This window comes from Microtus pennsylvanicus, chromosome 16 (genome assembly GCF_037038515.1).
Source record: "Microtus pennsylvanicus isolate mMicPen1 chromosome 16, mMicPen1.hap1, whole genome shotgun sequence".
Classification (NCBI taxonomy): Eukaryota; Metazoa; Chordata; class Mammalia; order Rodentia; family Cricetidae; genus Microtus; species Microtus pennsylvanicus.
Window position 1 is genome coordinate 2,348,558 of NC_134594.1, and position 14,152 is coordinate 2,362,709.

Here is a 14,152-nt window from a genome sequence, read left to right on the forward strand (position 1 = left end):
CATTATAGCTAATGACTAAAGTAGTGCATTGAAAACACATCTTCTACCTTACGCTAAGTGATTTCCAGCTCACTTAAATATAAATGTATATAGCTTTGCATTGTACTTAGGAATATTGAGATACAACTTTTGGATATATGTATATATAAAACAATGATACGGATAAATCTTTAAAATATACTTGTGATTCACTGTTGAATGTTCAAGTGCAGGTCCCAATTTTGATGGGCTTGAATATATCTCCCATAATTAGAATTTTTCTCAAAATAGTAAGTATTGTGAAATTTATAATCCTCAGATAAGGACTGCAAAAAGGCAGAGGCAGGCGGATCTCTGTGAGTTCGAGACCAGCCTGGTCTACAAGAGCTAGTTCCAGGGCAGGCTCCAAAACCACAGAGAAACCCTGTCTTGAAAAACCAAATAAATAAATAAATAAATAAATAAATAAATAAATAAATAAAAATAAAGCAACTATGAAGATATTTAAAGATGAAAGTGATTGATCTTCAACTCATAAGTACACTTTACTTTTTTTGTCTACTTCTTGATGCTACCTAAACAGTCCACTCTATAGAATTACAGTGCTCTTCACTGATAAGAGAAAATTGGGTCAGAATAATTTCAAGTCTAAAACTACTGACAAAAGATTGCAGAAATCAAAATGCTTTCAAAATACTTTGTTCTCTTTCAGCAGAATTCTCTCTATTCATTTAAAATCACAGAGACAGACGCACCAGGAAAGGAGTCCAGATACAACTGCTGTCTCCTGAGACTGACACAGACATAAGAACTTCCGCAGGGGAGCTGCAGAAATCTCTATAAACCAAGCAGCCTCGACTTTCATCTGATGTTTTTGAACACTTATGAGATTTCATAAATGTCACTTCCTTTGTAGTTTTTACAAAAACATTTGCTTATCAGGGCAAAAAGACACAAAACTGTAAGTTCTGTGAAATAGACTTGGAAAATGTGCAATTAAAGAATAGTTTAAAGTTCATTTTAAGCCAGCCTGGTCTACAGAGTGAGCTCCAGGACAGCCAAGTCTACACACAGAAACTCTGTCTCAAGAAAGAGAGAAATATATAGATTAAAAGCAAGCAAACGAAAAACTATGCCAAAGTTGAGGCAGTATGGACAAGTCAACCAACTTGTAGCGTGGTCATCAAAGCTGCTGAGCCTAGATACAGACTCCCCTTGAAAGTGGTTTATTGGGACATATGGAGAGCAAAACAGCTTTTCAGATTTTAGTTTGATGTTTAACAATTGTCTTAATTGTTTTTCTAAATGTCTTGAGTTCTAAAAATATTTTCATGGAAATATGCCATTAATACAGGAATTAGACAAGATGAACATGTTCATTTCCACTTTCACAGAAATTAGCTTAGAAATGAAATTAGGAAACATGCAAGGGATGATCACAGTATCTAAAGCTGTGATCCTCACAGTCACTGTGAGTCTCAGGTGCACGCACAGTCACTGTGAGCACCGGGCCAAGCACAGTCACTGTGATTCTCTGGTGCACGCATAGTCACTGTGAGTCCATGCACAGTTACTGTGATTCTCTGGTGTACGCACAGTCACTGTGAGTCTCAGGTGCACGCACAGTCACTGTGAGTCTCGGGTGCACGCACAGTCACTGTGAGTCCATGCGCAGTCACTGTGAGTCTCGGGTGCATGCACACTCACTGAGGAATGGGATGACAAGTAGAACCATTATGACATCTTTATTTTCAAAATTTAGATAGAAGATACATCATTGTTTGATTTTAGCATGTTTTCTATTTTCTTTTACTGGAGTTTGATCGAATTAGCATAGTACCCTTTAGCCTTTCCTGCTTTCCCCTCCCATATGGCCCCTTCTCAACCCCCTTGTGCTTTCACATTGCATTCGTATACATAAATGAACTTTTGTATTTGTAAATATTAGATGCTCAAAAGAGAGAAATCATGATATTTGTCTTTCTATGCCCAAATAATTTCATTTAATATAATGATATCAAGTTGTATCCTTGTTACAACATAATTGTATTCATCTTTATAGTGAACAAAACTACCCTGAATACATATCAATCATCTATTTACATGCTATCTACTTGTTCATACATCTATCATCTATATAGCCATCCATAATCACATTTGGTTTATCCATTAATTTGCTGGTGAAATCCAGACTTATCAATAACTCAACTCTTGGTGGAAATGCTATAATAACGTGAATGTTATCTTGCAGTGTGTTGGCTTAGAGACTTTCAGGTTCATACACAGAAGTGATGTGGCGGAGTCATATCTAGTTCAATATTTAGTTTTGTTTATTTTCAGAACTTTTCTATTGATTTAGGGTATCTGGAGCCATTTCTATTCTCACTGGCAGTGTTTAAGGATTGTCTTTCCCCCACATTTTCAGCAGCATTTCTTAAGAACAGATCATTTTATTTTCAGTTTCTTTTTTTTACAGAGTTTTACACTTTATATTGTAGAATTCTTCCATTTTTTTGGATATGTTTATTCATAGGTAATTTTGAAGATATTCTGAAGAGAATTGCTTTCTTCATTTCATCCGTCATGTGTTATTGTTATATAGAAAAGCTACTGATTTTCATTTGTTGATTTTGCATTCTCTTACTTTGCTGAAAGTGTTTTCCAGCACTGGTTGTATTTAAGCCTCTATTGTAGAGGATAATATAATCAACAAATATGGATAATTTAAAGTCTTCCTTTACTACTTGTACCAATCACATGAAATGTATTCTTGGGAAGTTAGTATTAAGTCATTGACTTCATTTTATAATAGGACATAGCATTAAGGAAAATGTTAATAACAATTCATACCAAAATAAAGATCATACCTTCATATTATCCAGTAATGTTTACCTTTGAAAATGGTCAAAATGAGTCATTTACAATGTTTTGTAAATGTAAGTATACAAAATTAATCAAGCATCACATTATCATGTTGGAGTATAGAGATAGTGAGAAACGGAGACTACTACCTTATAGTTTAGCTAGAAACTTTTAATAGAGTACAAGTGGCCAGGTGGTGGTAAATCACACCTTAAGACTCAGAACTTGGGAGGCAAAGGCTGGTAGATCTCCAAGTTTGAGGCCAGCCTGCTTTATGGAGGGAGTTCCAGGGTAGCTAGGACTACAAAGAAAAACACTGTCATGAAAAGACAATAAAAGGAAAGAAAGAAAAGGAAATAGTGCAAGGATATGTGACTGATACAGGCTGGAGATCTTGTGACTGGATGTTGTGTTCATAGATTTGATCTTTGAATTAATAGGTGATCTCTATTAAGTTACTTAACTACTCTATGTTAGGTTTTACCAAATTTAAAGAAAGTAGGGTTATTACCAAATTCTTTATAGGTGATAGCTGTAAATACAAGACATAAATATGATAACATGTTTAAAGGGATTAGAAGACAACAATATCTGGTACATATTTTATAATGAGTGTTTTAGAAATATAATTTCCCTTGTTACTATTTTGGCTCTCTTAACAAGTTCTTCATAGGACCTCCTCTTAGCCAATAATATTAGCCCCACTTTTTATGGGTTAATTAATTAGAAGCTGGATCAAATAATAGAAAAACATATGTGTAAATGTTGTATTTTAAAGACTGTGAGTGTATACTTATAGCCAGTATTTTGATGTTACATGAAGGGCTCCTGTTTGTTGGGGTTTCTGTCCCACCAGGTACCCCACAGCTGGCAAGCCCCAAATAAAATCACACAGAGATCTCTATACGTTATAAAGTTGATTGGTCCATTAGTTCAGGCTACTAATTAGCTCTTGTAGCTTATATTAACTCATTATTCTGATCTATGTTAGCCATGTGGCTCAGTACCTTTCTCAGCAGGGCAGATCACATCATGCTGCTTTGGTGATCTGGGCATGAGCGGGAGGAATCAACTTCCTCCTTCCCAGAATTCTCCTGTTCTCATTGTATCATTTTTACTTCCTGTCTGGTTTTTCCGCCTATACTTCCTGCCTGGCCAATCAGCATATATTTAAAACATGATTGACAGAATACAGACAATTCTCCCACACTATTTTGATGTGATTTTTTTTTAAAGAACTTGAATGTTTAAAGACATCTGTGAGGTAAATGGCTTAGAATGCATTTAATTATGATGAATTTCCCTCCAGTTTTAGAGGTGCTTCTTCTTTTTTATATTATTCTTTTCATTGTTGTTCAGTCACCTTCTATAGTGATGCCAATGGAGATCTCTCGAGGAAGATTTTTATACTGACGCTTTGCAAATTCAAGCAAATATACCTTATGGATAGCTAATTTGAAGTGTGTATGTAGTATGGATAACTAATCCAAAGTGCATATGTAGTGTAGACATTAGACAAGCATTCTCTCTACTGCACCCAAGTGAACTCAGTGTGCCAAAGCTCAGGTAGCATTGCACATGGGGCAGGTCTTAACTTCTTTTCCTGTTGCTGTGATAAAATACCCATGAAAATGAGCTCCTGGAAATAGGGTTTGTTTAGATTATATGGCTCACAGTTCGCAGAACTATCATAATAGGATTCCGTGGTGGTAGGAATTGGAAGCAGTTGGTCATATCACGTCCACAACTGAGGAACAGAGAGCACTAACCACATACTGCTGATCTATATACTCTGTTCAGATACCCCTGCACAGCTAAGTGGGGTGTTCCTAAACCCAATAAACATAATTAAGATAATATCCCTTGGACATGTCCAGAGACCCATCTCCTAGGTGATCCTAGCTGAGAATCACCACTAGCCATGACAACAAGTGTCCAGGATCTTTAAGATGCACATTGGTCATTATGCTTTAAAGGGATCAAAGCTGTCAGTTAATCACTTTTATTGTACTTGATTTATTTGATTGCCTCAATTTCTAATTTCCAATCTAGACTATGCCTGCATGGAGGGAAGAAACCTTTCCTTTTTATATATTTTTGAACTTTTGGCAAACTGTCAATGCTATAAAACATGTATAAAGTTTCCAACTAGAAAAATCAATAATTTTAAACAAACATATATCTAAACGAATCACATCAGACTTGCCATGCATTCTATAGCTTAATATTGGCAAACCATTATATAGTCTACTTTTAAGCCCCTTTTAATATTGTTATAAAACTTCACCATGTACCTTATGCCCTCATAACAGGGCTGGTTATTGTCCAGCTCAACAAAAACAGCACTGGAGTTAAAATATAGTGCCTGTGATACATAGTTTGACCTGATGCAGACAGTCATCCAGAATAAATGTTCTCATTTAGAATTCCAAAGAAGGACAAGGAGTATGGAAAAAAAAACTCTCCTCCTTGTAGCCATTTCAAAATATTAAGCAAATTGAAGCAGACTTTTGAATTACCCATTTGAGTCTTCAGTGTTTCTCCACTCTTTGTTTTTTTTCCCCACATCTGTCTCATATTTCAATTTCTTATGTTTACTCCTCAGGCTCTTGGAAGCACAGAGCAACTTTAATATCACTCCCTGTGTGACAGCCATTTCATATATGGTGCAATCAAAACTTCCCCAGTCTGCTCTGCAACAGTTGATTTGTTGATTGGGTTTAACCTTCTTTTCTAAAGATATGTCTCTACGAAGCAGGCTCCACTGTAGAGACTCAGTATATGATGGTATTATACTCATGTTGTTTGTCAGGTGAGTGGGATGGAAATGCCCAGCGATGACCAGAAAACACACACACAGTTTTATACTGAATCACAGTTCATATCCTTGAATGAGGTGAAGCTGAACACTTGTCGTGTGTTATGGAAAACAAAGTAGGCCAGTTTAGGAAAGTCAGCTTCGTCAACCAGCTTTCTTCCCATCCAGAGACTTTAAGTCTCTCAGAGATATGAACTATTTCAAGCCGACAGGAATATAACATCTTTTCTTACTTTCACTTCTGTATTTTATTCAGAAGCTATGGCAAGTTCATTAACATGAACTGAGATTCCACATAGAAATTAATCTCTATGGAGCTAAGATATTTAGGCATATAGAAAGTACTGGAGAAAATATGCTTTTAATGAAAACAAGTACTAGTTGAAATTTTTATGAATCTGCATCAAGACAACATGTTACAAAATATTACATGCAGAAACTAATAAAATAACACAGTTTTGTATTAAATCATATTAATTAGATTTATAAAAATGTAAGGCAAATGCCCTTCCCAATCATATGAGTTTTTCTTTTAAACATCTGTATGTTGATTAAGGTTTTCTGTTCCATTTGTTGACAGAGGTTTCTTTCCACCCAGTCCTGCAGTTGCTAAGTCCTAAAGAATCACACAGAGGTCTTCAGTAGTTATAACCTGATTGGTATAGTATCTCTGGCTTCTTATTACAATTAGGGTAATCACTAATCTTATAACCTATATTAGCCCATAATTCTTGTTTGTGTTAGCCATATGGCTTAGTAGCTTATTTAGCGAGGCAGTCACATCTTGCTTCCTCTATATCTGGATCACAAGTGCAGATTAAAACTTCCCCCTTCCCAGAATTCTCTTTGCTTTGCCTCTAATTCTTGCCTGGTGGCCCTGCCTAAACTTCCTACTGGGCTACTGGCCAATCAGCGTTTTATTAAAAATAATACAAATGGCAGGATAAAATTCCATTGAGAAGCCAAGGACAATGGCACTTGGTTTGGATCCTACTGCATGTACTGACTTTGTGGAAACCTAGCCTGTTTGGATGCTCACCTTCCTAGACCTGGATGGAGGGGGGAGGACCTTGGACTTCCCACAAAGCAGGAAACCCTGACTTCTCTTCGGACTGGAGAGGGAGGGGGACGGGAGTGGGGGTGGGGAGTGGGGGGAGGGGGAGGGAAAAGGGAGGCAGGGAGGAGGCGGAAATTTTTAATAAAAAAAAATTCCATTGTCCCATAGCATCTGTATTTTTATTTTTGTGTTCTTATGCAGGTCTGTGTACAGGACTGTATGTATTAATACATATGTATTTATATGTGTGCACAAACATGTGGAAGCCACAAGATCAATACTGTGTGTCTCCCTCAGAAATAATTCACCTTATTATGAAACAGAATCTCTCACTGGGACTTGGGATTCATTGGATTAAGCAGAGCTTAATCACGGAACCTCAGGAGTATTTCTGTCTCTGCCTTCACAGTGCTGTGTTTAAAAACATGCACCACCACACTCAGATTTTAATTTGATTATGGAATATCACCCAGGTTCTAATGCTTGCCACCAAGCAGTAGGCCTATGAAATGGTTCCCCAATAATTGATTAATTTCCAAATTTTCCAGCTATTTCCATTAATTCATATTATATTTAAGTTAATTATTAATAATAATTATGTAATATTTATATTTAAATGTATACATATTATAGCAATGCTAACTAAAGTATAGTATTAATATTGTATTATTTATAAAGCAAAACTTATAATGGAAGAGGATCTTTCGTGCCTGTAGATGTAGACACAGTTGGAGACTCTTAGAGAAACAAGTGAGAAAATAAAAATACCATCTATTTTGAGGTGATAACGTGATTAGGTTTTCTGAAATAAGCTATGACTATGGTTCTAGATATTAAAGAACCCTTTCTTTTTGTTTCCAGTGACAGTATTTTAAATAGAAAAGTTTCAAAATGCCACTTATTAAGATTTCCTGGATAAACTGGGAGAGGAAGTAGAAGGGAGGGGATGGAAGATGGGAACATGAAGACCTAACATGGTTAAGTTGGCAGAAGGAAAAGAGGAAGAGCAACGAAAGAGATAGAGGAAGCCATTATGGAGGTAGGGATAAACCTGGTGCTAGGGACATTCCCAGGAATTCACAAGGATGACCCAGCTAAGACTCCTAGAAAGTGTGGAGAGGGTGCCTGAAATGGCCTTTCCCTATAATCAGATTAGTGATTACCCTAATTGCCACCATAGAACCTACATCTAGTAACTGACGGAAGCAGATGCAGTGTCCACCAGCCAAGCACTGGACTGAGCTCTTGGAGTTCATTTGAAGAGAGGGAGTGAGGTTCATATGAATAAGGGGATACAGGTAAGATCATAATTGGGAAAGTCTGACCCGAGCTAGTGGGAGCTCACGGACTCTGGACCAACAGCTGTGGAGCCTGCATGGGACTGAAATAAGCCCTCTGAATGTCGGGGTCAATTATGTGGCTTGAACTGTTGAAGGGGGCACCTAGCAGTGGTACCAGGACTTATCCTGGGTGGATGAGTTGGCTTTTTTTGAGACCATTACTAATAGTGGGATATTTTGCTCTGTCTTGATATAGTGGGGAGGGGCTTGGTCCTGCCTCAACTTGGTATGCCTTACCTCACCCCTCCACCCCCTGAATCAAGAGCAGATGGGGGCTGGATAAAGGGGAAGGAAGTCAAAGAAGGGGAGGGAGGGGGAACTGGAACTGGAATTTAAGATGAAAAACTTTTATGGATTGCTTCTATAAGATATTGCAAAATATTAGTAGAGCATATGTAGAAATAAATGTCAATTATTCTAGTTTCTAAAGTCCGGAATTTTGAACTTACTTTTGAATGGAAATCATTTGTTAACCTAACAATGCCATGACTATGTTCAGAACAGAAAATAGAAGTAGTAATTTATATAAAAAACTTTGCTCTTCTGATCAGAATAAAGCAAAAAATGTGTAAACTCATATCCTTGTTTGGATATGCATGCAATTTGCTACTGCATTTGGTGTAAAAATGAATTGTCAGCTTTTCCCCACAAAATTACTGATTGTTAAAAGTTTATAACTGCAAATATATATATATATACTTTTCTGTATATTGGTTTAAGAGTCAAATTCATCATAAATTCATTCGGCTTTTAAAGAAAATTAATATACTTCACTATGCCTTTGATGCTCGCTAAATGATGTTGAAACAATTATGACATGGCTCTTACTACTTAAAAGCCATAATACACTTTAAACTCATTATTATGAAAATATTAAGCCCTGGATTATAGGTATATTGGGCTTAAAATGGAATTTCTCAAATGGAAGTGCAAGAAATACAAGATTAAGCAGAGTGAGAAACCAGAGCTTAAACTGGTGCTATAAAACTTGGTGAGCATAAAGATCTTATGATGTGCTAGGAAAGGTGGGGCCTCTGACATGCCTTGCAGAGAATAAAAACACAAATCTAGAGCAAAAATTATATCAGACAGTTGGTAAGTGACTGAGCAATGTGCTTGGGCCACCACTTGTCATAAATACTACACCGTTAATTGGAAAGCATCTGTCTTCTCATTTTCTCTGCGGCAATCTCTATTTTCTATTTAAACTGTGAAGAATGCTTCTACTAACAGGTGCAGCAGTGTTTATAAATTTAAAAACTTATTTAAATGAAGTTGAAAGTCAGGTATGTTTCAATTAATAGGGCAATATCTTATAAGAAGGAATCGGCTGCCGTTTGGCAAATAACGTTGATTCCTGTGGATTTGTGAGCTTTAGTTACTGGAAAGCTAAAGATGCAGAGGAATGGTAAAGATGAACTGTGCTTTATGCAATTTCAGGTGATGCGTTTGAATGCACAGAAATGAGGAAGAAAAGTTTCACCTGAGAATATGAGTTATGCACAAAATTTCAATACATATTTTTAACTGCTTGATTTCATTAAAAGCAAAACTCATAATATCCAACGTGTGTAGCAAATTATCCCTTTGGAATAGCTTATTTTTTTTAAAATTTAGTTTTCATGTGGTTCAATTGCTATAGCTAAATGTAAAGAGGGCCCCATGTATTCAGGGTTTTGTTTTCACCAGTTCAGTTAACTATAGTCAACTTCGGTGCAAAAATACTAAGTGAGAAGAAATAAGCAGTAAACTTTCAGTTGCATGCCGATCTTTGTAGTTCGATGTTCTGTCTTGCTTAAAATGTGAGTGTCTTTTTACCCAGTGGAGCCCAGCTTCCCATGCAACTTCTTGTAGTGCTTTACTTATCAGGAGTTAGATTCTCTGTCCCATTACTACAATACATCTTATTTAATAATGATTCCTGATGGCAACAGTAACAACGACAACATCTTTAAAATAGTACATTGTTATAATTATTCCAGTTTATGGTTCGTTGTTGATTTTTATCTGTGTTTAGTTAAGAACTTATCTTTATTTTAGATTTATTTATTTATCACATATTTAGAACTATAAAAAAGTGAAGGTACAAAACAGTTTATGGTGGTAGGAATATATAGGAGAGATTCCTTACACAACAGCAGGAGAGGAAGCAAAAAAAGGAGGGTAGAAACAGCTACATGTACCAGCCCTTGCTTAATCAAACCAGGCCTTCTAAGGCCTATACAGCCTTCACATTAGTGTTATAAACTCAGGACCAACTGCAAAAAACATGAGCCTGTGGAGAAAATTCCAAATTCAGAGGGGAAGAGCGGAATGTACTATTTTGTGTCAATTTTCTTTCTTAGATATCAGTAAAGCATCAGAGGCACAGACACACATGGACTTGAGAAATAACAGATCTATAGAAACAGTGTTGATTCCTAGCCCTCTGGGACACTTCTCTAAACACAGCATGTGAAAATTAAATTCGTGAGAAGGATCTAATTTCCTTGACTACTTTACTGATTGGCATAGTAAAATATTTTAATATCCTACATGAAGCTTTCCAATATTTAAAATTCCTCTTAATATCTGTGTACAAATATTTATAATAGGCTAACACAGAAAGTAAAGGTTAATATCTGTTCTTCAGAGAGTGTACATGAATCATATCATCATAACCAATCCTATTTTGTAAGGGACAAATCTATTTTTAAAACTTCTCCCCACTGAATCACCATAAGCAAGGTCATTTGTCACTAACACATGGGGGACTCTACTAATTACTTTTGTAGAAACAAATACAATGAAAACTGATTTGGAAGACAAGAGTTAGGCATTCTAAATGTAGTTTGTAACACTGTTTGGGTCTTTCAGAGTAAGGCCCTTCTGTAGGAGAGACACTGGCTTCCAGGAGTTTCCCAGTGATAACAGCACAGCGTAGCCCCTCATTTCCCATCTGCTTCCTCTCATCTGCTTCCCCACATTCTCCAGCGGATTAACCCCAGAAAACATCTGTTCACCTTAACGATGAAGAGCTCTTACCTCACACACGGATGTGTGCTTCCCAATTATCTGGCAATACTCCACTAGTCTATGGACCCTAAACCCTGACAAGAAATTGTGCTAATCACGATGGTTGATGGGGTTTTAGCATGAGCACAGAGCTCATTCACAATCTCATTTAATCCATAGCACAGTCTAGAAAGTGTGTTCCAGAGTAAACGAAAGCACTTCATCCAAAAAATAAATCTGGAATTCTGGGAAGAGGAAAGTTAATTTCCACAGTCCTGACCCAGCCACAGAAGAAGCAAGATGTGACTGCCTCTCTTAATAAGGTACTGAGCCATGTGGCTAACATAGACAAGAATAATGGGCTAATATAAGCTATAAGAGTTAATAAGATGCCTGAACTATTGGTTCAATCAGTTTATAACAAAATAAATAAATAAATCCAAGAGACTTGTTTTTTTTTTTTTTAATCTGTCTTGTAGGGTATTTACTCATGTCCTACAGCTATGCTAGAATACTTGTGGCTGAAAACTCAATGAAAATAAATTAGGTGCACAAAACAAAAGCTACCATTCAACTGGAGAGCAAGATGGCAGTCAGGTATGCTAGGACTTGAGGAGTATGAGGAAAATTCAAAGGTATTGTGCAGGAAAATGTAGATGTTATTTCTTATCGTATGTTTTTCATATTTTCATTGATTATTTGGGAATTTCACATCATGAACCCCAAGCACACTCAGTTGCCAGTCCTCCCAAATCTGTCTCCACAACCCTCATGATCCCCCACTTCCACATAAAAAAAAAAGAAGAAAAAGAAAGTTCAATTGGTGTTGCCCATATACTCATTAGGGCATATTCAAACTCCCAGTGGCAAACCCCTTAGGCAAAACTGAATCCTTCCCCACCCATAACCCTTCCAGAAGCCACCAACTGTGGATAACTACTCTTCAACATTCTTCTCACAATTTTTAAGAGTTCCCTTCAGTGGCTTTCTATGATTTTTTTTTTTTTTTTGGCAAAAGGGGTAGGGGTTGACACAGAAACCTTCTACATCCCTCTTTCTCAGCTGTGAGTCTGCAGTCATCAATACCATGGCAAACATAGATTTCTTATCTTTTACAATCAAGGAAGCACAGATCCTGGACTTAAACACAATCTTGGGAGAAAGCAGAATGTGCCAAAGACTTCAGCATGGTCTCAGGTAGCAATACAGACCACAGACATCAATCAACACAGCCCTCTGTTGCTGCATGGGCCATGGACACCACCATAGCCCTCAGGGGCCGCACAGGCCAAGGATATCAACATGGCTTCAGGTGACAGTGCAGGTCATCGACTTATTAATGTGCATATATTGAGGTTGTGCAAAAGAACCAACATGTCTACATGCGTATACAGTCTTTTCCAATCTGGTGAATGAAGTCAGAGCAATGGCTAGCAGATGAAAGCACCTGCCACATAAACCTGACGAGCTGAGCTCAGTTCCAGAGTCCACTTTGAAAGGAGTGAACCTACCCTTGAAATTTCTCCTCAAATTCTGCATACCGGCTGTGACAAGCACACCCTTCATGTTTATACAAACAACCACAATAATTTTAAAATGTGTTTCAAGATGGTGGACGAAGATCTTAACTTAAACAAGTAAATCTGAAGTATTACTCTACATTACCAGAGTTAATCTCCCCACAATAGGATTCTCCTGGAGTTTGTTGCTTCCATGAGATAGTGGATAATAATCACTGTCTCCAGGGAAACAAGAGTGTAGAACAGAGAGCTGTGGATAATATAGCACTAAGCCCTGCTAAGTCTACTAGAATTTAGGAACTGCATAACTGGAGATGGGTCTATGTAAACATAACTTAAAAGTCTTTCCTAGACATATCTACATTTAAGGACCATAGTACACTTCACTCTATTTTGTACTCAATGTGTTGTCAAGATAATAATGTCCTAAAGCAGAGTGTTCCAGAACCTCTCACAGACACATGAACAATGTGTGCAGGAAGGTTTAGATTTACTTGGAAGCAGCTTGCTGATTCTCAGAAATAGTAAAGGACTCAGTTCCAAAAACTAGATAAACAAGGTTAGTGAAAATGAATCACACTTTCACATTATTCTTTGAAGAAAAGGTTTTCAGGAATGCAAACTGTTGACAAACATTGAGAGCTAATCCACAAGACTCACATTAACACAGAGCACAAGAAATGTATTTCCCCTCGGGCACAGAAGGAGAGTCTTCTGCTCATGCCATGAGCTTCTGTCAACACTGAAGTCTACAATTGCTCTGATGTTAATCCAACAACTGATGTTTCTTGCTGCAAGGCTCTCTATGAAAATGTGAGCAACAGGGTAAGTCTTTCTAAACGGAATCAAACACTCTTTAAAGCTCATGTTTCCAAATGATATTTCAAAGCCTCTAAAAAAAAAGATTATTTCACAATGAAGCCCCTTCCTACAGTGACCCATTTTGTCTGAAAGATGAATACCAAGCTATGTTAAAATAAAATCTGCATATCTGCTACATTGCAAGTGAGTACTTCCCATGTTTAGAGACAATTACCTCTAATGTTTTGATGTCCTCATAAGTAAACTGCACAGCTGGAACTCCAAGATGGTTGATGAAATAATCAGCATCACCTTGTATCTGTACAGAGCTGACGTTGGCTCCTGGGCACTGAGATTTTCGGGTACAGTTGAACTTAATTGTCTGAAAAACACAATTTAAATACTGTCAACATCGACTCATGCTTCCCAGATAATTTGCAAGTCAGTGTCACTCAAAATGTGGCCCCGAGATCAGCAAATCAATGAGCTAACGTTGGGATGCAGGTGACCAGGCTTTTCCCTTCAATGGGACCGTTGGAAGTAGGGGCAGCAATCTGTTCTCCAGTGGGAAGGTATCCTGGCAGCTGAGAGCCAAGGAATACCTCAAAGACACTGTAAAAGGAGGAATTTACAGCCCTGATCTAAGGAAATGTGTCCCCAATACAAGTGTAACAACTCTGCCCCAGCAGGGGCCATTTTCCCCAGCAGAATTACTACAGCTCTGCTTAGGTCCCTAGGAATGTAACAACTCTGCTTCACTAGGGGAAAGTTTCCCTGGCCA

The 14,152-nt window shown here is 37.3% G+C and overlaps 1 protein-coding gene across 2 annotated transcripts in view; it reads right to left on the reverse strand.

The window, feature by feature from the left end:
- Positions 1-14,152, reverse strand: part of Naaladl2 (N-acetylated alpha-linked acidic dipeptidase like 2) — a 1,054,557-nt gene that overhangs the window by 155,006 nt on the left and 885,399 nt on the right. For both annotated transcript variants that reach the window (XM_075950779.1, XM_075950778.1), the window contains one exon: positions 13,607-13,753. In XM_075950779.1, coding sequence (XP_075806894.1) covers positions 13,607-13,753 — 147 coding nt within the window. The remainder of the gene's footprint in view (positions 1-13,606; positions 13,754-14,152) is intronic.